The 25,126-nt window shown below is 37.1% G+C and overlaps 1 protein-coding gene across 6 annotated transcripts in view; it reads left to right on the forward strand.

The window, feature by feature from the left end:
• The window catches only part of LETM2 (leucine zipper and EF-hand containing transmembrane protein 2), a 40,592-nt gene that overhangs the window by 6,282 nt on the left and 9,184 nt on the right, over positions 1 to 25,126 (forward strand). For 3 of the 6 annotated variants that reach the window (XR_013484589.1, XR_013484591.1, XR_013484590.1), the window contains exons 3-7: positions 2,391 to 2,546; positions 3,153 to 3,353; positions 4,642 to 4,761; positions 20,946 to 21,026; positions 21,970 to 22,177. Coding sequence is in view for 2 of the 6 variants with exons in the window: in XM_078149584.1 (XP_078005710.1) it covers positions 2,391 to 2,546; positions 3,153 to 3,353; positions 4,642 to 4,761; positions 20,946 to 21,026; positions 21,970 to 22,023 (612 nt within the window). In the remaining 4 variants the exon portion in view is untranslated. Of the gene's footprint in view, positions 1 to 2,390; positions 2,547 to 3,152; positions 3,354 to 4,641; positions 4,762 to 7,731; positions 7,864 to 20,945; positions 21,027 to 21,969; positions 23,476 to 25,126 lie in introns of those variants that run through there. The other 3 variants (XM_078149584.1, XR_013484592.1, XM_078149585.1) reach the window with 3 other exon arrangements.

Raw genomic sequence — 25,126 nt, forward strand, 5'->3', positions numbered from 1 at the left:
TAATATATCAGGGATATAGCAAAATTGAAGGAACTGCTGTAGAAGTAATTGATATGAATGTTGCCCCCAGTTCATTTTCTTAGAAACAGACTTGCTTTTCTGTTATAAAATCAAGGTAAAATCTTACCTTTTAAAAGAATCATCCTGACTTGAAGAAGGGAAAATAACTGTGTAACTGTACAAATTACCCAGTTTAATATCTAGGCCTGTCAGTTTTCTAATGACAATAAAACCAAAAGCCATATGTTTCAGATGATAAATATATAGAATTTTTTCATAGGAAGAGAGGATATGAAATAGGAGATGAGTGAGGAATTGTTAGTAGTTTTATATTTTTGAGGCACAATGCTCAGGATTAAACTGAAGGGCATATCTGATTCTATCCTCCAGAAATCTTTGGTCTACCAGGAACAAACCTCTGGAATCATAAACCAAAACTAGAATGAACTACCTTATTCACTGAGTACCAACTCAAATAATGTTAATATACTGAATTGAAGTTTAAAAAAAAACCACCTAGTTAAAAGATCATTCAAACTGGAATAAATCCTTTATCTTTTTTTTTTTTGCATTAGAGCATGGAAATATTTTATGATCGTAACCAGTATTTATTGCAATTCATAGTCTTACTGTAGTTTAAGTGATGTGTTAAAGATGCCTATCCACTATTGATAAAGAATATTAAGCTTGTTGAGGGGAGATTTAATTCACTTTCCTTCATTTAATTTATTAATAGTGTGCTTTTCCTAGTAGACAAAACCTTGGGGAGCAAAGTTGCTGCATCTTTTGAGCCTGAATTGAAGGATGCAGAGCCTATGAACCTCAACCTAGGTAGTAGCAGCCCAAAAATATGGTTAATAAATAATGACAGTCTCTCCATATTGCCACCTTTTTCTTATACAGCTTGTAAACTCTTAAGCTTCCGTTACACTTCCACTTACTTCCTGGCTGGTTTTCTGCCCTCATTTTTGTACTTGTACTTTCCAGATAAAATCTGTCGACAGATTCTGTTGTGAACTCCTCTGGGCTTTCTCTTTTGAGGCCAGAAAACTGAATGTGCTGCTGCTCCATAGGACCCAAGAGTCCTTTGCACTAAGAAATGCCTCACCAGCCACATTTGTTTCATATTCCTGGAAGAGTCATAGGATCATGGATCTAGAGGTGAAAGGGACCTTTGAGGCCACTCACCTATCATATTTGTATAATACATACTTAGAATGTTATAGTTACTCTGAGTTAAGCCTTAAAGCTAACCAACCACTAAAAAGGAGTGAAACCATATATATTCAGAGCTGAATATAGATATTAAGGAATGAATTGAGGAGCCATAGATTTTTTCTTTTCTAGGATTCCCTTTTCTATGTTAAATGCTCATAGCATTACTCTGTTCAGTCAGCGTCAGTATTTGGTTACAACGTGGGAAGTAAAACATTCAAATCTAAGACTTATAAGGGATTAGTCCGACAGAAACCCTGATTGGTTTTGTCAGGTTTAGAGGTATTAATGATTGCCTTGATGAGTTCTGTGCTAAACAGAATCCTGGCATCTCAGAATTGGAAGAACCCCAACATATTTAGGTTTCCCTTCTATTGTATCTTCAACAAGTGGTTTTCGAGCTTCTACTTAAATATCTTCAGTAAGAAGGAACTTGTGGTCCTTTATGAGATAGTCCTCTGTACTTTAGAATAGCTCTCATTGTTAAAAGGTTTTTCATAAAATTGAACTAAAATCATTCTCTATAATTTCCATCTATTACAATTCATTCTAACCCATGGCATTCATTTAAGGGTGCCCTTTGGACTTAATAGGCATAGTGGTGAGCATTAACTACTTTTAGTATTTTGTTTTTTCCAATTACATGTAAAAATAGTTTTCAGCATTTATTTTTTATAAGATTTTGAGTTCCAAATTTTTCTTCCTCCCTATCTCCTCTCCTCCCTCTCTAAGATGGCAGGCAATTTGCTATAGGTTATACCAGGGGTGGAGAACCTGTGGCCTTGGCACCGCATGTGGCCCTCTAGGTTCTCAAGTGCAGCCCTTTGACAGAATCCAAACTGTAAAAACCACACTTGAGGACCTAGGTGGCCACATGTGGCCTCAAGGCCACAGGTTCCCCACCCCTGGGTTATACATTTCAACTATTACTTAATGAATAAAGATAGAAATAAAGTTGTAAGACTAAAGTGACAAATTATAAAATGAAGTTTTACCTTTTGTCTGAACTGGTTCTCCCTAATAGCTTTTTAAATTAAACTTCTAAAAAACGAATATATTAAGTTGGAAGTAGCAGTGACCAGTTAGAACTGATAATCCCTGTTATCCCAGCCTTGTTTGTTAAGACTCAAAAGAGAAAAGATTAATTTATTTTCTTTCCCTTTTCTACCATTAAGGAAGAAAAACAGAAAAAGAAAATGGCAGCAAAGTTGGAACTAGCAAAATTTCTCCAAGAAACTGTTACAGAGATGGCAAGGAGGAGCAGAACCAAGTTGGGAAAAGGCTCCAAATTAGGAGATGCCTCTACACAGTTTTCATCCTATGTAAAACAGGTGTCAGCCTTTTACACAAATAACTTCAGGTGGGAAGGGATATGAAAACGGTGGTGGATACACAGATAATATGAGTATGATCAAGTGAAAGAAATATATGTATACATATTCATATGAACAAATGAAATTTATTGGTCATCATTTGGTATGCTAATGAATACATTCCAGAGTGCAGCAAAAATAAATAAGCTAGGTTAATAGATCTTTAATAAACCTGCCTTAGCATATGAAATAGTATATGTTTCCCCTTTATAACATAATACAGTCTGTGGTATCTTTCACTCAATAACAGAAATGTCAGTATTTATGTGACCTATATGCCAGACAATATTCATAAAAGTTTTTAGATTTATGAATAGAACAGAAATGAACTTGAGGTTTACTCATGATTCTTCCACTAATCTCAGGCAAGTTTATTTACTTCTTTCTGCCTGTTGGTGGGGTGGTGGGGTTTAATTTGTAAAATGAGCATAACGCCGTCAGATACTATCAGTAAGTGCTTTGGAGATTCTCCTAGAAAATATGACATTAAAACAGAGGGTACTCTGGGGGAAGCTCAAATAAGTAGTAAGCACATTTTAATGCCTCCTTTTTTCCATTGCCTAGGTCCAGACAGGTCATACACCTAGCACAAAGGAGATTGTTCAGTTTTCCAAACTATTTGAGTATGACCTAACTCTGGAACATTTAGACCGACCCCAGTTGGTTGCTCTGTGTAAACTTCTAGAACTTCAGACCCTTGGAACCAACAACCTGCTCCGCTTTCAGCTTCTGATGAAACTGAAGTCTATAAAAGCAGATGATGAAGTAAGAGCCTAACTGTAGTTTCAGGGAGTTAGCAAAGAATTTTCTTTATCTTGGGCTAGCCTAGTAATGAAGTATTTGCATCAAGTGCTCATTTAATAGCAGGTTTTCTGCCAAGGTGGATGAAGAACCTCCTCCCCCACCTTCCCCCTGGACCCAGTCACTCCTTTGACTCTCACTTAAAATCATTAGCTACTTGTTATTTTCTCTCTCTCTCTCTCTCTCTCTCTCTCTCTCTCTCTCTCTCTCTCTCTCTCTCTCTCTCTCTCTCTTTTTTTCTTGTGAAGCAGTTAGGGTTAAGTGACTTGCCTGGGTGCTACAGCTAGTGTGAAGTGTCTGAGGCCAGATTTGAACTTAGGTCCTCCAGACTCCAGGACCAGTGCTCCATCCACTGTGCCACCTAGCTGCCCCTCCCTGAACTCTCTCTAAAGGGTATGTCAAGCTGTCACTAATTCCATTATCTTAGCTAAGACTAACTTAGAGCTGGTAGGGGCCTACTTGTAGGAATGGGAAGTGGGATCCTGATATCACACTGACAGGGAAAATTCGCCACCTCACTCTTCTCCTGCCATGCTGCTGTTAACCAAATCTGTTTTCTGCTAGTGGATTTGGTACCACAGGAAGAGTGACTGAGCACAGTTTGGTTGTTTTAGGGGGATAAAAACCAAAACGCTGGGGAAGACACTGCCTTGGTTACAAGAACCAGGCAGGCTACTTAAAAAAGATGTAAGAAATGTTGATAATGCTCTAAAAGAAAGGTGATCAGAAGGGGCAGGTTTCCTAGAAATACCAAGGATCTCCCCAGCACAGCTTCTCCTTAGTTTCACCATATGAGCAGTGATTTGTCAAAACCATCATTTGCACTAAGGGAGTACATGTCAAATCTTGTTTGAGGTTAGTTCTGAAGTTTAGATGCCAGATTATGGGTAAATACCTTCTCCCAGATGAAACTAAACATCAAGAACAGCCCTGGAGAGCCAAAAAGGCAAAGGGGTGTCATCAGAAGGCACCATACTACCTCAAGTACTGTCTGAGGAGAGGGGAATTTTTAACTTGGTGATGGATTCATTTGAATGCCTCAGTTCCTTTTAATATCCTGGGGAAAGGGAGGACACTCCTTTCCCCTTATCTTACCCCCCCCATCTACCACTACAATTTTCTTGATGACTGCAATCGCTCCCACAAACTACAAGCTTGGGGGCAATAACCCTATTTGTCATACCCTCTGGACAGTTCTGCTTAGGTGAGCTTGGAACTCAAGGACTTCTGTTAACCCTTCTGTTCTTTTTAGGTAATTGCCAAAGAGGGGGTGAATTCCCTGAGCGTATCTGAACTGCAGAGTGCTTGTAGAGCCCGAGGGATGAGGTCACTGGGGCTCACTGAGAAGCAATTGAGAGAACAGCTCACACAGGCAAGTAGCCGCTTCCTTGGGCTCTTTTCAGAGGTTCCTCATTGTATAGTTACAGGTGTGGCTGCCCTTGCATCATAGGATTGTAACTTTAGAGCTGAAAGGTGACCTCAGGGGCCATCTAGTGTGAACCCCTCATTTTACACATGAGGAAACTGAGGACCTAGGATGTTAAATGACTTACCCAAGCTCTCACATACAGTAAGTATCAGAGGTATTATTTCAACCCAGGTACTACTTGAAAGCCAGAACTTTTCCCACTGTATCGTAAGCTTCAATTTTCAAACTAATTACATTTCCAATTATTTCAATTCCCCACTAAGAAGCAGTTGGTTTGCAGTAGGACATCTGGAAAGTCAGGATATCCTCCAGCTTGATTAGAAGAAGAGACAAAATCTGCAATGTGAGGAAGCCCATCTATGTGTAGCATATTTGCACTTTAACCCAGGGGCTTAAGCTAAAGTCTTTACTTGATCCATTATTCCTGATTAATGAGAATTTTAGTAACTTCAGCAGACCCTCTTAGTCTATAGAATTTGGTGGAGGAGGGAAAAGGGACCACCAAAGTGAATTTTCTTAAGTGAAGGCCTAAGCATATTGTATACTTTTACTCAGTAAATTCCAATGGCTCCCTGTGACTTAGAAGCAAATGTAAACTCTTCTGTTTAGCATTGAAAGCTCATTACAACTTGGCCCCAATCCACTTTTCTAACCTTATTACACATTATCCCTATGATCCAGCCAACTTGCCCTTCTTTACTCTTCCTTACAAACAGTGCTTGTTCTTGTCTCTGTACATTGGCCACCCCCCCACACCTGTAATATATTTTCCCCCTTCCCCTCTATTACTTAAAATTCCTATGGGATTTCCTTTAAGGCTAGGCTCAAGTACCATCTTCTACATGAAGCCTTTCTAGATCTCCCCAGCTGTTGTTGCTCTTTCTCTGAAAATCACTTTGTATCTATTTTATCTGTAACTAGATATATGTGTCTCCTTGGATAAAATATAAGCTCCCTGAAAGCTTTTTTACTTTTGTCTTTGTATCTTTAGCACCTAGAATAAAGTCTGGCATGTATGAGGCACTTAACAAGTGTTTATTGATTTATTATACTAGCATGGCTTCCTTTCTTTAGGGCCAGCCCTGGCTATAGTATCAAAACGACATATAGAAGGGTACTGATAGTAGCACTGGGACATAGAGACAGTTGTCATTTTTCAATTTTTAACCCATATCCAGGGCAGATTGCTTTCAGAGTCTGCCTCCCTGAACTTACCTAGCACCAGTAGCTCATTCCTTTTTTAGGTGATAAGCAGATCTGCTGATCACATTTTAAAGTATTTATTCAACTGTTGTGCTATAAGAAATGATGAACAGGCTGACTTCAGAAAAACCTGGGAAGACTTATATGGTCTGATGCTGAGTGAAGTGAGCAGAACCAAGAGGACTTTGTATACAATAGCAGCCACGTTATGCAATGACTAAGAATGTTAAACTGAACTCTTCTCAGCATTACGAGGATCTAAGACATCTCCAGAGGCCTCGGTATGGAAAATGCTATCCACATCCAAAGAAAGAACTATGGAAGTCAAATCGCTCTCACTTATTTTTACCTTCAGTTGAGTTTCGTTACATCTTTCTGGTGGTTCTTCCTATTGGTTTTAATTTTTACTTACAACTTCACTAATGTGAAAATATGTTTAATGGGTATGTAAATGTAAAGCCTATGTCAGATTGTGTGCCGTCTTGGGGAGGGTGGGGGGGAGAAAAAGGGAGAAAAAATTTTCAACTCAAAAGCATGTGGAAAAAAAAAATCAAAATAAATAAATAAATAAAAAACAGTAATAAATAGCCATTAAAAAAATGAAGTATTTATTCAGTGCTTTGAGAGGTTGAAGGAACCTTAGATTATGACCATTTGCAGTCTTGTTCTGACAGTGCCTTTCTTAGTGAGGGAATTGAGGGGATTGGAGCAGCAAGTGGTGGTGGGAATTGAATGCACCACACTGACTCCATCTTGTGAATCTCATCTGGAGCTAGCACAGTTTTCTATTCAATTATGGGTCTAGTTCTAAACTATTCAATTGTGGAAATTGTGAGAGGACTTTGTTGCATTGTTTGAATCTATCCCCGTGTGGCTGGAACGCTGGACCACCTCTACCTGCTGCTTAGAGACCCTTAACTAAAGACCTAGGTGATGCTGACCAGAAACCCAGTTAGATCCTAAGATTGATGCAAATTTTCTCACAATTATGTATCTTAAGCAACCCATATGTCTTATCTGAAAACTGGCTCTATGCTGATCAATCAGTTATTGTTTCCATGTTCCTTTGATTGTTTGGAGGGTGGGACAGCTCTTTTTTTTTTTAATTTCAGAAAATTGTACCTGTTTACTCTCCCCTTCCCAATTTAGAAAGTCCCTAATCTTTTCTCCAATTGGAAATCAGTGCCAAAGCTGAGGAAGGCTACTGGTCTCTATTTGTTGAGCAGTTGACATGCATTGCTTAATAAATTGATAGGCTCAGAAGCTTGAGCCTTTGTTTCCTCAGTTATTTCATTTTTCACCTGCCACATTAGTAACTTCTTTTATTCCACTAGTTAGAGAGGTAGCCTGATGTGTTGCAAAGAACATAGACTGTGGGATTCAAGTGACTTGGATTCTAACTTTGGTTTTATCATCACTTAACTATCTGTGTGAAGTTATTTAGCCTCTCTTAAGTTTCATTTTCCACACTTGTAAAATGAATGGTTTTAACTAGATCTCTAAGGTTTTCACAGTTAATTTTGTGATTGCTAAAGAAGGAATGAAGGACCTTAGCATATCAGAAATACAAAGTGCCTGTAAGGCCTTAGGAATGAGCAGGTCACTGGGTTCTTTGAACAGCTGAAAGAGAAGCTTATAGAGGGAAGGAACAGCTTCCTTGGGCCCTTTTCAGAGCTCTTTCTATTTTTTCATTCCTTTCCCATCCTTCAGTGGCAGGACCTGCATCTGAAAGAGAATGTCCCTCCTTCTCTGTTGTTGTTGTCCCGTACCTTCTATCTGGTAGATGTGAAGCCAAAGCCTATTGAGATTCCTCAAGCATTGAGGTGAGTAATTTGATTTATAGAGGATCTGTGTTTCTGTCATAACCAAGACTTATCCATGGGCATACTTGTCTCTACCTGTATCCAGTACAGTTAGCTCCTATTAAACAAATACTCTTTGGGGTTTGGCCTGTTTTAAATAATCTCTAGCCAACAGCTTGTCATTACTTTCTTTTTCTTCTCGTATTTAGATTTCTATTAGGATATTTCTTTGTTAAGTTTCTCTTTCACTTAACTTCATTTTAGTGCTGATTTCTCTCTGTTAGGCCAGCATGAATAGCTCTGTTCTCACTTGATTCTTATTTCATTTATATATACTTGATAACAGTGGTATTTACTACTGCAGTGGAAATCTAGTGCAGAGTCTAGGTCAAAGAAGGATTTCTTGTGGAGAGTGAGGTCCTCCAGATGCTACTGTTTGTGAATGACATCATGCTGATTAAATTGAGGCGCAGAGCCTCCTGGCTCTTGTAATCACTCAAAGCAGTTTGGCCAGTCCATCCACATAAGAAAGCCAAGTGGATGAAGAACATTTGTTGCCCAGATTTCAATATGCATTTGGACTGACACCCTTTAGAGCTTTTCCAGCAGTATGTATTATTAAGGAAAGATGATACAGATGGATAAAGAGTTGGACCTAGAACTGGAGGAGGAGAGTGGGCTGTATTATTTTCAAGAAATTACAAAGCTCTTTTACTGATTCCAAGATTCTGATGAAAGTTAAGGCCCATCTTTTTAGTATTAACACTTTACCCGTGTGGATATATAGAAAATCACTGCTTCCAAGGAACTAAAAATTAGTATCACACAGTGGGCAGTGGAGAGGCACATGGTAATGTGAGCAGGCTGCAACGTAAAACCAATGAAGGGCTTCAAAGAGTAGGAAGAAAAGAATTCATTGAGGAATTGTATGGTAGAGAAAATGGATAGGTCATATGGCAAGAACAAGGGATGAAAGTTGGATAATTAGAGTATATCTCAAGGTCTAGAGAAAGCAAAGAAGGCCTTCTGCATGTTAAGTAGACCTGCATGTGGCAAACTTTTGGGAATACATAGGCAAAAGTTGCACATAATGGGCAGGCATGGATGGGTTGGGGTCTACTTCATTGGAGAGAGTAATTTCATTGAAAAAGTATGAATTCTTCCTTTTTTTTTTTGTGAGGCAATTGGGGTTAAGTGACATGCCCAGAGTCACACAGCTAGTGAGTGTTATGTGTCTGAGGCCAAATTTGAAGTCAGGTCCTCCTGACTCCAGGGCCAGTTCTCTATCCACTGTGCCACCTAGATGCCCCAATTCTTTCAAAATACTTCAGGGATCCTTTTTTCTTCCTTATCTTCTTTTCTTTTTTGGTATCAGAATTACTAGCCTCTCTTTTTCCCAAATCCTTCTCCTTCTCCTCAGAAGACAAAACAAAAGAAAAAAACAACCTTTCCTTGTTACAAATAAACATAGTCGAGTAAAACATATTCATATATTGGTCATATCTAAAAATGTGTCTTTCTGCATCATGAATGTATCATCTCTTTCAAGAAGTTATTAGCATGCTTCATCATTTATGTTCTGAGTTAATTGTTGGTCATTGTTATATTGATCAGAGTTCTTAAATCTTTGAAGGTTTTTTCATTGTAATGTTGTAATCACTGTATAAATTATTCTGGTTTTGCCCCCCTCTGCATCAGTTCATACAAGTCTTTCCAGGTTTCTCTGAATCCATTCTTTTTGTCATTTCTTATGGTGTAATAATATCTATTAATTCATGTACAATGATTTCTTCAGCCATTCCCCAACAGATGAATATTCTACTTTATTTCTAGTTCTTCGCTACAACAGAAAGATCTACTATAAATAAATAAATATATATATATATATAAAAATAAATAGATAGATAGATAGATAGATATTTGCACATATTAAGTCCTTTTCTACTTTCTTTGATCTCTTTTGGGGTACATGTCCAATAGTGGTACCAGTAAGTCAAGGAGTATACATAGTTTAATGACATTTTGGGGATAATTCCAAATTGCTTTGCAGAATGGCAGGACCAATTCATAATTCCAACAGCATTGCATTATTATGCCTGTCCTCTGACAGCTCCACAACAATTTTCTTGTTTTGTCATCTTTGCTAATCTGATGGGTGTGAAAAGAATCTTAGAGTTGCTTTAATTTGCATTTTATCTTTTAGTGATTTGGAGCATTTTTTCATGTGCTTGTTGGTAGCTTAGAATTCTTCCCTTGAGAACTGTCTGTTCATATCTTTTGACCATTTATCTATTAGGAAGTGGCTTTTGATTTTGTATACTTGAATCACTTTCCTTTGTATTTGAATATCAAATCTTTATCAGAAAAACTTATTCTAAAGATTTTTTCCCAGTTAAACTATTTTCCTCTTAATTTGAACAGCATTGATTTTGTTTGTGTGGAAGATTTTCTTTTCTTTTTTAATCTTACTTTTAATATTAGTTCCAAATTCTCTCTCTTCTTCCAGCCTCTCCACCACCCATTGAGAAGGCAAGAAATAAAATACCCACTACATATATAAACTCATGTAAAACACATTTCCACATTAGCCATGCTCCAGAAAAATAAGAGGAAAAAAGAAAATATGCTTCAGTCTGGACACTGAGTCCATCAGTTGTCTACTGGAACTGGATAGCATGTTTCATCATGAGTCCTTTGGAATTGTCATGGATCATTGTATTGATCAGAGTAGCTATTTCACAGTTGATTATCTTTACAACATTTTCGTTGCAGTGTACTACGTTCTCTTGCTTCTGTTTACTTCATGTCATGTTAGTTCATATAATTCTTCCTAAGTTTCTCTAAAACCTTTCTCATCATCATCTCTTACAATGCAATAGTATTCCATTACATTCATATGCCATAATTTATTCAGTCATTCCTCAGTTTCCAGTTCTTTGCCACCACAAAAAGGGCTGCTATAAATATTTTTGTACAGATAGGTCCTTTTCCTTTTCCTTTTCCTTTTTTATTTTTATGTCTCGTTTGGGATATAGCCCTTGTAGCAAAATTGCTGGGTCAAAGGATATGCACAATTTTATAGCCCTTTGGACACAATTCCAAATTGCTCTCTAGAATGATTGGATTAGTTCACAGCTCTACCAGTGCATTAGTGTCCCCATTTTTCCATATTCCTTCCAGAATCTATTGTTTTCCTTTACTGTTTTCTTAGCCAATCTGATGGGTGGGAGGTGGTACTTCAGAGTTGTTTTAATTTGCATTTATTTCTTTAATATTTATAGCATTTTTATATGACTATTGATAGTTTTTATTTCTACCTTTGAAAACTGCCTGTTCGTATCTTTTGGCCATTTATCAATTGGGAAATGGCTCTTGTTTTTTGTAAATTTGGGTCAGTTCTCCATATATTTGAGAAATGAAACCTTTTCAGAGAAACTTGCTATAAAATTTCCCCCCAATTTCTTGCTTTCTTTCTGATACTGGCTGTGCTGGTTTTGTTTGTGTAAACCCTTTTTAATTTAATGTAATCATAATTACCCATTTTACCTTCTTTGATCCTCTTTATCTCTTGTTTGGTCATGCATTCTTCTCTTTTTCCATAGATCTGACAAGTAATTTTTTTCCATGCTTCCCTAACTTCTTAGGATAATCACCTTGTATGTTTAAGTCATGTACGCATTTTGAACTTATCTTGGTACATGTTGTGACATATTGTTCTGTGCATAGTTTCTGCCAGACTACTTTCCAGTTTTCCCAGCAACTCTTGTCAAATTGAGTTCTTGCCCCAGTAGCTGGGATCTTTAGGTTTATCAAACACTGGGTTACTGTGTTCATTTGCTTCTGAATATTGATTGTGTGCCTAATCTGTTTCATTGATCAACCTCTCAATTTCTTATCCAATTGTTCAGTCATGTCTGCCTCTTCATGACCCCATTTGGAGTTTTCTTGGCAAAGATACTGGAGTGGTTTGCCATTTCCTTCACCAGCTCATTTGACAGATGAGGAAACTGAGGCGAACAGGGTTAAGTGACTTGCCCAGGTTCACACAGATAATAAGTATCTGAGACTGGCTTTGAACTCACAAAGATGAGTCTTTCTGACTCCAGGCTTGGCACGCTATCCACTGTACCACCTATCTGCCCTTTTCTTATCTAGTACCAGATTAAAAAAGTATATATTTAGTTTTTCCCTCCTAATTACATGTTAAAGTAATTTAACATTTTTTTAAAGTTTTGAATTCCAAATTCTGTTTCTCCTTCCTTCCTTCCCCCTCCCTGAAAAGGTAAGCAATCAGATAAAGGTTATACATGTGCAATCTTGTAAAACATTTCTGTATTAGATATTTTGTACAAGAAAATTTGAATAAAAGAAAAACAATGAAAAGAAAGAAAGTGAAAAATAGCATGCTTCAGACAGTATCAGTTCTTTCTCTGGAAGCAGATGGTATGCTTCATCATTAGTGCTTTGGGATTGTCTTAGATCATTGTATTGCTGAGAATAGCTAAGTCATTTATAGTTCTTCTTCATACAGTGTTGCTGTTACTGTGTACAATGTTCTCCTGGTTCTGTTCACTTCACATTGTGTCAGTTCATGTAAGTCTTTCCAGGTTTTTATGAAATCATCCTGCTTGTCATTTCTTATAGCACAATAGTATTCCATCAAAATCATATACTACACCTTGTTTAGCCATTCCCCAATTGATGGACATCACTTCAATTTCCAATTCTCAGCCACCACAAAAAGAGTTGCTATAAATATTTTTGTACAGATAGGGTCCTTTTCGGGTTTTTGTTTTTTGGGGATATCTTCAGGATATAGACCTAGCAGTGGTATTACTGAATCCAAAGATATGCAGAACTTTATAGCCCTTTGCACATAGTTCCAGATTACTTTGCAGAATGGTTAGATCAGTTCACAGCTCCACCAACAGTACATTAGTGTCCCAGTTTTCCCACGTCCTCTCCAACATTCATAATTTTCCTTTTCTGTCATATTAGCCAATCTGATAGGTGTGAGGTGATACCTAAGGGTTATTTTAATTTGCATTTCTCTAATCGAAAGTGATTTAGAGCATTTTTCATATGACCATAGATAGCTTTGATTTCTTTGTCTGAAAACTGCCTGTTCATATCCTTTGACCATTTATTAATTGGGGAATGAGTAAGTAATTGGGGAATAACTTGTATTTTTTTGATTTTTTAAATGTATTTATTTCTTTATTTTTAGTTTTCAACATTCACTTCCATAAGATTTTGAGTTCCAAATTTTTTCCCCATCTCTCCTCTCTCCCCACCCCAAGATGGCATGCAATTTGATATAGGCTCTACATATACATTCATATTGAACCTGTTTTCACATTAGTCATGTTGTAAAGAATAATTAGAACCAATGGGAGAAGCCACAAGAAAGAAGAAGCAAAAAAAAAAAAGAAAGAAAAAGAGAGAGCAAATGATATTCTTCAATCTGCATTCAGACTCCATAGTTCTTTTTCTGGATGTGAACAGTATTTTCCATCATGAGTCCTTTGCAGCTGTCTTGGTTCCTCGCATTGCTAAGAAGAGATGAGTCTATCAAAGTTAGTCATTAAACATTATGGCTGTTACTGTGTACAACGTTCTCCTGGTTCTACTTACTTCACTCAGTATCAGTTCATTCAAGTCTTTCCATATAACTTGTATTTTTATAAATTTGACTCAGCTCTCTTATATATTTGAGAAATGAGGCCTTTATCAGAGATATTTGTTGCAAATTTCTCCCCAGTTTTCTGCTTTCCTTTTAATTTTGGTTGCACAGTAACATGTTGTTTTGATGGTTACCGCTTTGTAATACAGTTTGTGATCTGATACTGCTGGGCTGCCTTCCTTCATCTTTTTTTTTTCGTTGATTCCCTTTTGACCTTAGATATTCTTGAGCTTTGATATTCTTGTTCCTCCAGATGAATTTTATTATTTTTTCTAGATCTATAAAGTAATTTGTTGGTAGTTTGGTATGGTACTGAATAAGTAGATTAATTTAGGTGTTATTTTTATTATATTGGCTCAGCCTACCCATGAGCAATTAACACTTCTCCAGTTGTTTAGATCTGTCTTTATTGGTGTGAAGTGTTTTATAATTGTGTTCATATAGTTCCTTTGTGTGTGATGAGGTTTGGGGGTGCTGGGACCCTGAGAATACCAAGGCAGAGTTGCCTGGAATGAATTCTTAGGGAACCTGTGAGAGAGTGAGGATGGTGCTGGGGCTTATATGGGAAAGGGGCATGGTAAAGGAATGGCAGAGATGCTAATTAGGTAATCTAGAGGTCCAGGTATCTTTGGGAGCTAGGGATGGGAAAGTATAGGAAGTACACCAGACATTGAGGGAGTTGTCAGAGGCTTGGACCTTGGGGATCTGGCACAAGAGAGAATCCTTGGGCCAGCCAGGGACAAAAATCCTTGGACCAGGCATGCCTCTGTCTGTTCTGATAAGAGAATGTGTTCTACAATAAGAGAAAACTTTCTCACAGAATAGGGGCCTACTGAGAAATTGGGAGTCTTCCAGAGACATGATCCTAGGGCTAGAGCCAAAACACCCCATCATTTGTCTTGGCAGATAGACTGCCCAAAATTTTAGATTGTCTGAAGTTATTTTAAATGGAATTTTTCTTTCTATATCTTCCTGCTGGGTTTTGTTGGTAAGATTTAGAAATGCTGATGATTTGTATGGGTTTGTTTTATATCCTGCAATTTTGCTAAAGTTATTAATTGTTTCAAATAGTTTTTTAGTTGACTCTCTAAAGTTCTCTAAGTATACCATCATATCGTCTGCAAAAAGTGACAATTTTCTTTCCCCACTGCCTGTGCTTATTCTTTTGATTTCTTTTTCTTATTGCTATAGCTAGCATTTCTAGTACAGTATCGAATAATAATGGGGATAATGTATATTCTTGTTTCCTGCTGATCTTTTGGAAAGGCTTCTAGTTTATCCTCATTATAGATAATGCTTGCTCTTGGTTTTAGATAGATAGTACTTATCATTTTAAGAGAAGCTTCTAGGGGCAGCAAGGTGGCGCAGTGTATAGAACACCAGCCCTGAAGTCAAGAGGATCTGAGTTCAAATTCAGCCTCAGACCAAACACTTGCCTAAAAATAAAAAAAAATTTTAAAAATAAGAAAAGCTTCCTTTATTCTTATGCTTTCTAGTGTTTTTAATGGAAATGGGAGTTATATTTTGTCAAAAGCTGTTTCTGCATCTATTGATATAATTATAGAACCAGCCTTGCATTCCTGTCATAAATCCAACTTGGTCATACTATAAGAGGTTTGTGATATATTGCTATAATCTTCTTACATTTTATTTAAAGTTTTATTTTTATTTAAAAAATTTATGTCAATATTTATTAGAGAAATTGTTCTTTAGTTTTTTTTTCTGTTTTTGTTGTGTAGCTATTTTAAAACTTTTTTTTGGTGAGGCAATTGGGGTTAAGTGACTTGCCCAGGGTCACATAGCTAGTAAGTGTCAAATGTCTGAGGCCAGATTTGAACCCAGGTTCTCCTGATTCCAAGGCTGGAGCTCTGTCTACTGTGCCACCTACCTGCCCCAATATTTTTAGCTTTTTTGTAATCAAAATTGTCTATTTTATCTCTTATAATTCTCTCTTTACCTTGTTTTATTGAGATTTCTTCATCTATCTACAGTGGAGAAAGATATCTCCTTTCCTTTATCTTTAATTTATTCATAACGTGACTTTTTATGTTTGTCATGTTTTCACTTGGACCTTAATGTGATATGTAGTCTATAACATTGGCCTAACCCTGTTTTTTGCCAGATTGCTTTCTAATTTTGTCCAATAGTGAATCCTTACCCTGGTAAGTAGGGTCTTTGGGTTTATTGATTGGATTCTACTTCTATATTTGTTTGCCTCCATGTGTTGTACACCTAATCTTTTTCAATGACCAACTTTAAAATTTTTTTTAACCAAATACTGTTGATTATTGCTTTTATAGTATAATTTGAGGCCTGTTACTGCTAGAACCCCTTTCTTCCCAATTTTTTATTATTATTATTTCCCTTGAGATTCTTGAACTTCTGTTTCTCTAGATGAATTTTGTTTTTAGCTCTATAAAGTAAACCTTTGGCAGTTTGGTATGGCACTAAAGAAGTAAATTCAGATAGTATTATCATTTTTGTTATATTGGCATAATCTAAATATGAACAATTAATATCTCTGATTTCTTAAAGTCTTTTCCCCCTCGTTTTCCCTTTTTTTTTTTTTTGGTTTTTGGTGAGGCAGTTGGGGTTAAGTGACTTGCCCAGGGTCACACAGTGAGGAAGTGTCAAGTGTCTGAGGCCAGATTTGAACTCAGGTCCTCCTGACCCCAGGGCCAATGTTTTATCCACTGTACCACCTACTGTCGCAGTCTTTTTTTCTCTCAAGAGTGTTTGTAGTTGTAGTCATATTTTTTCCTATGCCTCTTGGTAGGTAGATTGTAATTATTTTTCATCTTTTGAAGTAATTTTGAATGGTATTTCTCTTTTATCTCTTCCTATTGGGTTTTATTGGTAATATACAAAAAGTTGATAATTTATGTGTATTAATTTTACAGCCCTTTTTTGCTGGAGTTATTGTTTCAATTAATTTTTTTTCTTTTTAATTAATTATTTATTAATTAAGTTATTTTAGTTTTCAGCATTCACTTTCACAAGATTTTGAGTTCCAAATTTACTCCCTATCTCTCCCCTCCTCCCACCCCAAGATGGTGTGCATTCTGATTACACCTTTCCCCAATTTGCCCTCCCTTCCATTACCACCCCCCTTCTCTTATCTTTTATCCCTTCTATTTTCCTGTAGGGAAGGATAGATTTCTATACCCCATTGCCTGTATATCTTATTTTCCAGTTGCATGTAAAGACAATTTTTAACATTTGTTTTTAAAACTTTGTGTTTCAAATTCTCTCCCTCCTTCCTCCCCACCCACCCTCATTGAGAAGGCAAGCAGTTTGATATAGTTATACAAGCGTAGTCATGCAAAACACTTCCATAAGTCATGTTGTGAAAGACTAACTATATTTCCTTCCATCGTATGCTGTTTATTCTCTCCTTTAACCTTGTCCCTTCTCAAAAGTGTTTACTTCTGATTACTTCCTCCCCCAATCTGCCCTCCCTTCTATCATTCCCCTCTCTCTTATCCCCTTCCCCCCTATTTTCCTGTAGGGTAAGATAGATGTCCAAACCCAATTGAGTGTGTGTGTTATTCCCTCCTTAAGCCAAATCTGTTGAGAGTAAGATTCACTCATTCCCTCTCACCTTCCCACTCTTCTCCTCCATTGTAAAAGCTTTTTTTTGCCTCTTTTATGTGAGATAATTTACCCCATTCTATCTCTCCCTTTCTCCTTCGTCCATCACAATCCTCTCTCACCCCTCAATTTTATTTTTTAGATGTCATCCCTTCATATTCAACTCACCCTGTGCCCTCTGTCTATATATATATATATATAGATAGATAGATAGATAGATAGATAGATAGATATAGATAGATAGATATAGATAGATATAGATGTGTATGTATATATATATACCCTTCAACTACCCTAATACTGAGAAAGGTCTCATGAGTTACAAATACAATTTTTCCATGTAGGAATGTAAACAGTTCAACTTTGATTTCTCTTTCCTGTTTACCTTTTCATGCTTCTCTTGAGTCTCGTATTTGAAAGTCAAATTATCTATTCAGTTCTGATCTTTTCATCAGGAATGCTTGAAAGTCCTCTATTTCACTGAATTTTCATTTTTTCCCCTAAAGGATTATACTCAGTTTTGCTGGGTAGGTGATTCTTGGTTGCAGTCCTAGTTCCTTTGACCGACAGAATATCATATTCCAAGCCCTCCGCTCCTTTAATGTAGAAGCTGCTAAGTTTTGTGTTATTCTGATTGTGTTTCTACAATACTTGAATTGTTTGTTTCTGGCTGCTTGCAATATTTTCTCCTTGACCTGTAAGTTTTTAGTTTTTCTTTAGGTTTCCTTATGTGGACCTTCATATCATCTGCAAAGACCATTAATTTTGTTTCTTCCTTGCGTTTGCTTATTCCCTTAATTTATTTTTCTTGTTCTTGCCATAGCTACCATTTCTGGTGCATTCAAATAATAGTACTGATAATGAACATTTTAAGTTTCTCATTGGAAAGCCTTCTAGCATTTCTTCATTACATATGCTACCTCTTGGCTTTAGGTAGGTATATTTACCACATTCAAGAAAAGTTCATTTATATTCCTGTTTTTTAGTGTTGTTTTTTTAAACAGAAAGGACTATTGTATTTTTTGAACTTTTTCTACATCTATTAATATAATCATGTGATTTTTAAAGTTATTATGACTCATTATATATTTTTCTAATATTGAACCAAACCCACATTCCTGGTATGATCCATCAGTGTCATAGTGTATAATCTTTTTAATATGTTACTTTAGCCACACAGGGCTATGTTCAAAGCTTTTCCATCTTGGTTGAATCTATTAGAGCTTATTCTCTATTTCTGTCAGTCAACTAGCATTTATTAGGTACCCATTATGTGCCAGGCACAAGTAAAAGGCAAGAAACAAATAGTCCTTGCTCTCAAAGAGCTTACAGTCTAACGAAGGTGTCAACATACAGACAAGAAAGAACAAACATATACAGGATGTCTACAAGATAAATTGGGGTTCGTCTCAGAGGGGAGGCACCAAGAATTAGGAGGACTAGGAAAGACTTCTTGCAGAAGGTGGAACTTTAGCTGAGACTGAAGGAAATCTGGGAAATCAGGAGGTGGAGGTGAGGAGGCAGAGGAAAATGCTGTCAGGAGATGGAGTGTTTTGGGTGATGAATGGTGTAGAGGCTAGTGTCACTGGATCTCAGTGTCTATAAATTACTAAATTTGAATCCTTTAAAAAGTGATGCATTGAGCTAAAGTTCTTTTTATTTTTCTGTATCCCTGTTCCTTAATAATTTTCATCGCCATTTGCAGTGTTCTCTTAAACTTACCTTCATAGTATTGAGGAATACAAGACTGAATGAAGTACAGTGTTTCTAGTGTGATCTCATTAGAGAATCAAACTTTTAGCTCTCTATGCTCTGATGCCTTTTCTTGCCTGATGTATAATTTTCACTGGTGAGAAAGGGATGCTGCTGCATGGCTTCAAATACTAAATAGCTAAGAATGAGGAGCCAAAAGTTCTAATCTCAATTTTGCTAACTCTTGTGAACCAGGGGAAATCACTTAAACATCAAATACTGCTGTTAGATGTAATATGGAATTTACAACACAGGTAATTGTCCATATTCAAGCCCCTTTGCCTTCCTTCCCACCCTCTTACACATATCAGAGGCAGGTCTAAGTTTAACAAAACCATTTCTAGAGGGACCCCCTGAAATAAGATCCAATTCTGAGTCTTATCTGGAGGATGTTTCTAGGTGAGCTAGGGACTCGTTCAAATTTCTGAATTTATTTTAGAGCAGACATGAATCATTAAACCACCTTGGGAATGCTTCAGCACCCCCAAGAGGGCATCTAAGCCACAGATGTTCAGGACCAGACTTGGTTTCTTAAAAATGCTCTGGACTGGAAGAAATGGTTTATTTTTGCCCCTGTACCTTAGGGACTCCTTCCCTAGGGTATGGTAAAAGAGGAGCTAAAACTATGAGCATCGGGGTAGGAAGATATGCTCATAGATACCTTGATTATCTTATATTTTCTTGTCCATCTTCAGCATCAGCTTTCCTTAGTTATAAATTAAGACTTTCTATCCTATAACAGACTTAGAGGACTGTGGCAACAAATTCACATTACCATTACTTTGGATTTATATAGCACCTTTCTTCCAAAGTACTCAAAAACAAGTTTTCCAAAATATAATGATGAGTATTTTTCAGTCTGATTAATCTTCCTAGAAGGTGGCTTATAAGACATTCAATATTTGTTGGTATATAGACTTTTAATGAATTAGAATTGAGAGACCCATTCTGTCTCCTTTTGCCCTCTAGTCCTCACTGTGCTAACTTACCTTATACTTTGTCAAATAATCAGTATTAGTAGGATAGGTATAAATATGAATTCTTATGTGATTTCATTTATTGGTATTCTTGTAGATAGCATGTTTTATTTTCCCTTGCTTAGCTCTTGAAGGGAAAGTATGTGTATTAGAATATTGATTAAAATACTCAAATGAATTGTATTGTCCATTATGTATCTTAATGCTTATCACTGACTACAGTGACCCTCAGTTGTCAAATAAAGTGGAGGAGAGAATAAGTATTTATATAGCCAGACACACTGCTAAGTGCTTTTACAAATATTATCTCATTCATCTGAAACCTGTTAAAAAAACAGACAACTCCTCAAATTTCTCTTTGATCAAGATGGACCAATACTGCTGAAATTTTAGAGACATATGAGTAATTGAGAATGGTTTCTTTTTGAAACAAGTATAGAATTAGAGCTGTTAGTGTCCTTTTAATGCCTAATAATTGTAAATATTGGTATGTAATTTGATTTATATAGTGTACACAAACCTAAATTTAAATTTATATTTCTCTGTCTCATCTCTCATGCTCATAAAGGGTGTAGTTGGAGGAACTGGGGAATTTAATAGTGTTAAAAGGCTTTGACTATTGCTGAAGTGTTTCTTTGGACTTCTAGGACAGTAGACTTATTATGGTGAGCATAAAATACAACACCAAACTTACCTTTCCTTAGTTTCCAAAAGCAGAAGCTCCTAAAGAAATACCACCCTCTTTACATGAATCTAAAGAGGTGTTGGTGGACTTTGCACCTCAACTTCAGGGAACAAAGGTTAGACAGTTTGGCAGGGTTTTTTTTCTTTATGTAAAAAGCCTTTTGAATAAATTGGAATGCTAACCCAACAGTTATTTTCTTTAATAAGGAAGAGTTTGGTTCATTTTTATGAAAGCAGCACATTTCAGCTTTGTTTAATTTGCTTCCAGGTTTTATCTTTTGACACTACCAGAATAAAAAAAATGCCTATTATAGCATCCTGGTAGTCACAATGTGTGTATGACTTAACACAGCATCTTCTACAATCTCGACATTTGTATTCTGAATTGAATTATTGTTAAATTCATTAACATGACATCTGATTTTGTTGTTTCAGATTGTAGAATTTAAAAAACCACCACCTGTTACACCACCGCCACCTGTTTCATTACCTGAAGAATCTCTTTCTTCTTCCAGAGTAAGCATTTTCATCAGAGGGAAAGGGCTTATTTGGTTTTTTTGTTTGTTTGTTTGTTTATTTTCAGGGGCACTTATATAGTCTAGGATTAGAACAGTTGTGAAACACTGCATAATCCTTCTTTGCTTCTAAACAGGATGTTGTAGGCTGAAGTGTAGTCATCCTGTAACCACTACAGTTTTGACCTTTTTAAGTAAACTATCCACAAATGCAATCAAGTATCAAACTTAAACATGCTAAGTCTAGAGACTAATTACAATATAGGCAGATCCTTATTTTCTTCTGCCAATTAGAAATTGTTTCCACATGTAGTGAATCTTACACAGGACCTTTATGTCAAGAAATATTGGGAAAACAATCTAAATCTTGGCATTAAGTGCATTCTGCCTCCCCCGCCCCCAATTTTTCAGCCCCCAATTTTTCAGAGACCTTTAGTGTAAAAGTCACTTGGGTACTCTCTCCTCCACCAATGATTAAACTTCCCAACTAGAATAAGAAGTGGGGACTACAGCACAGGACAAACAGTGAAGAAACAACAGAGGCTAGTGATAGGAGCAGAGAGAAGACAAAGTAGCAGTCCCTCCCTTGAAGGTCAGTATACTTCTGGGCTGGTGATGGAAACTCTGGACACACATAGAGGGATAATGTCCAAGTATTGGTAATTCAAGCACATAGATGCCTCAGGTGGTAAGTCTCTTTTGGTATTTTTACAGTGTAATCTTCCTCAGTCCCTCTTATCCTCCACGCCCCACCGAGCACATAGTAGGTACATAAATGCTTGTTGATTTATTTGTAAGACACACCTTGATACTAGATTGTAAAATCAGAATGGTTTGACCTGACTTGACCTAAGGAAATTAACCTGTGGCTCTTAGAGCATTCACATTGAAACTATGGCTTAGTTCTAAAGTTATATTATTTTATTTTGCTCTATACTCTTCAGGTCAAATCACAAACCTCATCCCAAAGCAGCAAAGCTAATGCAAATGGAGTCTAAGGCCACTTGAAGATGATGCTGTAATCCATTTACCCACTCCATCTCCCTACCTCAGTAGGTAAAGGAACTCCAGGCTGGCTGTCTATATCCTCTTCGGAATATAACCATTTCGTCACTGTGGCAGTACTCCTTGAGGTCCTGAAACCTACCCCAGGTGATGTTAGCAGTGAATCTAAGTTCATATTCTTCAGAAAGTCCTTTTCTTCTCTGCCACTATTCATTCCTACTGTAAGTGAACTCCACAAAGCGTAAATGTGTAAAGACACCTGTTTATTATTGACTAAATTGTGTAATATGTAGCTTTTGCAGTGGTCATGTCTTTGGACATCTGCAGTTTGTGCAGCGCCCCTGAAAGGAAAAATCTTTTGTATAGAAGGCTCGTGCTTTGGTGTTTTATGACCTTAGCCTCCTGTAGCATGACACCTTAGCTGGGGCCTTTGGAAGCACAGCAAGGACTTTACCAGCCAGATCCCTTCTTTCTTAGTCAGACCTTTGATTTGCTAGTGGCTTGATATGCACATTTCCTATCCTTAAATTGAAATGCTGATGCTACTTACTCATGGTGTTTTTTGCATGGGGAGCAAAGCTCTTAAAACCAATTAACTTATAAGCCAGAGGAAAGGGTGCTGCTCAGATGGAGAGAAGTGAAAGCCTCGTAGAGGGAGTGAGGAGGTAAAACACATTGGCAGCCAGTAGGGCTTGGTTGAGGACTGGCTGTTCTGCCCGACATCTCCTTTTGGGCCTGCAGTGGCTGCAGGATAGGCTGGGAAGGAGCTGCCACTATGCTAGCACATATGATTTTCATTAGCCATCATTTTGCTAGGAAACATAATTAGGGTTTGTGGCTTAACTGTTTGGGTTGGGTGGGTTTTTTTTTCTCCCTGATCTTTTAAGTCTTTCATAAATCAGACTTTTTTTGTTAGTCGTGGAGGTTGTTTAGGTCTAATTGTCCTTGTCTGTGTTACCCAATAACAAATATTATGTTCAGATACTTACATTTAAAAACTTTTTTTTAGTGGTGACTTCCTTTGCTGGAAAATCACCACAGAGATGACCAATAGCTCTCTTAGTTTTAGAGAGGCAATAGATGTTCAGAGATCTGGGAGATGAAAAATGTTACCAGGCTTGCTGGTAACATTTAGTTATTTTTATTTCCTGGAAATTGGAGGCAGTTAGTTGGGTACCATTTAAAAACCAAGTGAAACTTAAATTTTGTTCTTCAGACTGGCTGGGACCACCTAAATGAGTACCTTACATTATTATTTCAAAACTAGAAATAATTTGCACTTTAAACTGGTTCCTCTTTCAGCAGGGGATGATCTCCATATTGTACTTCTAATCAACTCTTAATTTTTGAGCATTGAGAATCCCCTGCTGTGCTAATACAACATTCTATGGAGTTTTGCCATTAGCCTAGCAAGGTGATTCACAATAAACTTCTACATTTCTGAAGTGGTGAGGTGTTCCTTTTTTTTTTTTAAGTTTACTTAGTTTGCATTTTAAAGGTTAAACGTGGGAGAAAGATCAGCCAGTTAACTTGCTCGTTCCTGTTCCTGTCCAGCAATTCATAGGTGCTAGTAGGATATGCTAGAATTCTCTTTCTATCCTTTCCCAGGGCAGAGTGGGAATGATTAAGCCAAAGGGGAGCCCTTGGCTGGTTCTGACCAGCAGCCCACTTTTAACTTTTTTGTTGCATCTGGACTTTAAGAAACCATTCTCTTCTCTCAGCACAACTTATCTTCACAAGTTTCATGATTTGGATCTTAGAAAGCCAAGGACAGGCTATATTTAATCTCTTATTAGACAAGCTGGCTGTATTTTAAGTAAAATTTATTATTCTGATGAGCTAAGACATCTATCATTTAATAAGGGAAGTGGCTCCAGAATGGCTGTAACTATTACTATAGAAGCAGTCTTCTCTTTACTGTTGGGTTTATATCTGCCCATACCGCCATTATTTCTAGGAAAGAAGAGCTGAGGACAGATCTTTCTTTTTTTTCCCCTAATTACAGATAGATGGATATAGCCAGGCTTGTCTGTGATATTCTTTATCTAGTATTATCCACTCCCGGTATTCTCTTAGATCATAGTTTATAGGCATACTCTATAAAAAGGATCCTATAACCCTTACATTTGGCCATGCCTGTCCCATAGCAGGGGGAGTGGGGAGGAAGGATGTGGGACTTGGGGAGGAGAGTTAATTAGGATAGCTAAAGTAGGTGAGATTTTCAGTAGCTGTTTCTGTTTAGGAATCTGCATTTGCCACATTCATACTTCCACTCTATATTTTAATCATTATAGTTCCTATCACATAGATAGTGTTAAGTTACATGTAATGCTAAACCATGGGTTAAAGATTTCCCACTCTGTTACACATCTGTAAGCTCAGTTAGGTTGCAGGCTCAGACAGCCAATTTGCCTAATGTGAATGAGATTTTAGCTTGCTGACTTCATACAGTTGTAGTTAGTAAACACTTCAACTTTATTATTATTGATGAAATTGACTTCTTGCTTCATTTGATGCTGAATTTTACTTACCTGAGATCAATAGGTTGCATTAGCAGTACCAAGGGACAAAGGATCCCTGTGTTGTGGCAATTAGAAGAGACTGGAAAGGCCCAATTTGGTATTGATTAACTTATACACACAGCACAGTGCTGCTGTGATCCTAGACTCACATCTTTTAACCCTCGGTAGACTAAACAGATTCAGCACCTTGACAAGCTTCTCTTTTAACTAATGTCTTCATTAGATAAACTGTGTTCTATGCCCCACGAGGCCCAATCTGATCATCTAAGTGAAGCTACCATTTCATTTCCTATCAGCTCAATCGAACTGTCTTTCATTTGACAGCCAGTTCAGTCCTCTGGGGAATTCATGGGTGATTTAAGTAATAACAGCAAGGACATCAATTTTATAGTAATAGTGCCTTGTATTTTCTCCAGCACCTCTCCCCAAGGAGCATAAAGCACTTGATAGACTTTCTTCCATCCATTCACACAACATTCCTGTGAGGTAGGGCCAAGGCAGAGATTATTATCACTATTTTACAGATGGGAAAACTGAAGAAAGGGACCAGTCTAAAGTCCCTTAGTAAATAGTA

Source organism: Phascolarctos cinereus, unplaced genomic scaffold (genome assembly GCF_003287225.1).
Source record: "Phascolarctos cinereus isolate Bilbo 61053 unplaced genomic scaffold, phaCin_HiC Scaffold_2;HRSCAF=192, whole genome shotgun sequence".
Classification (NCBI taxonomy): Eukaryota; Metazoa; Chordata; class Mammalia; order Diprotodontia; family Phascolarctidae; genus Phascolarctos; species Phascolarctos cinereus.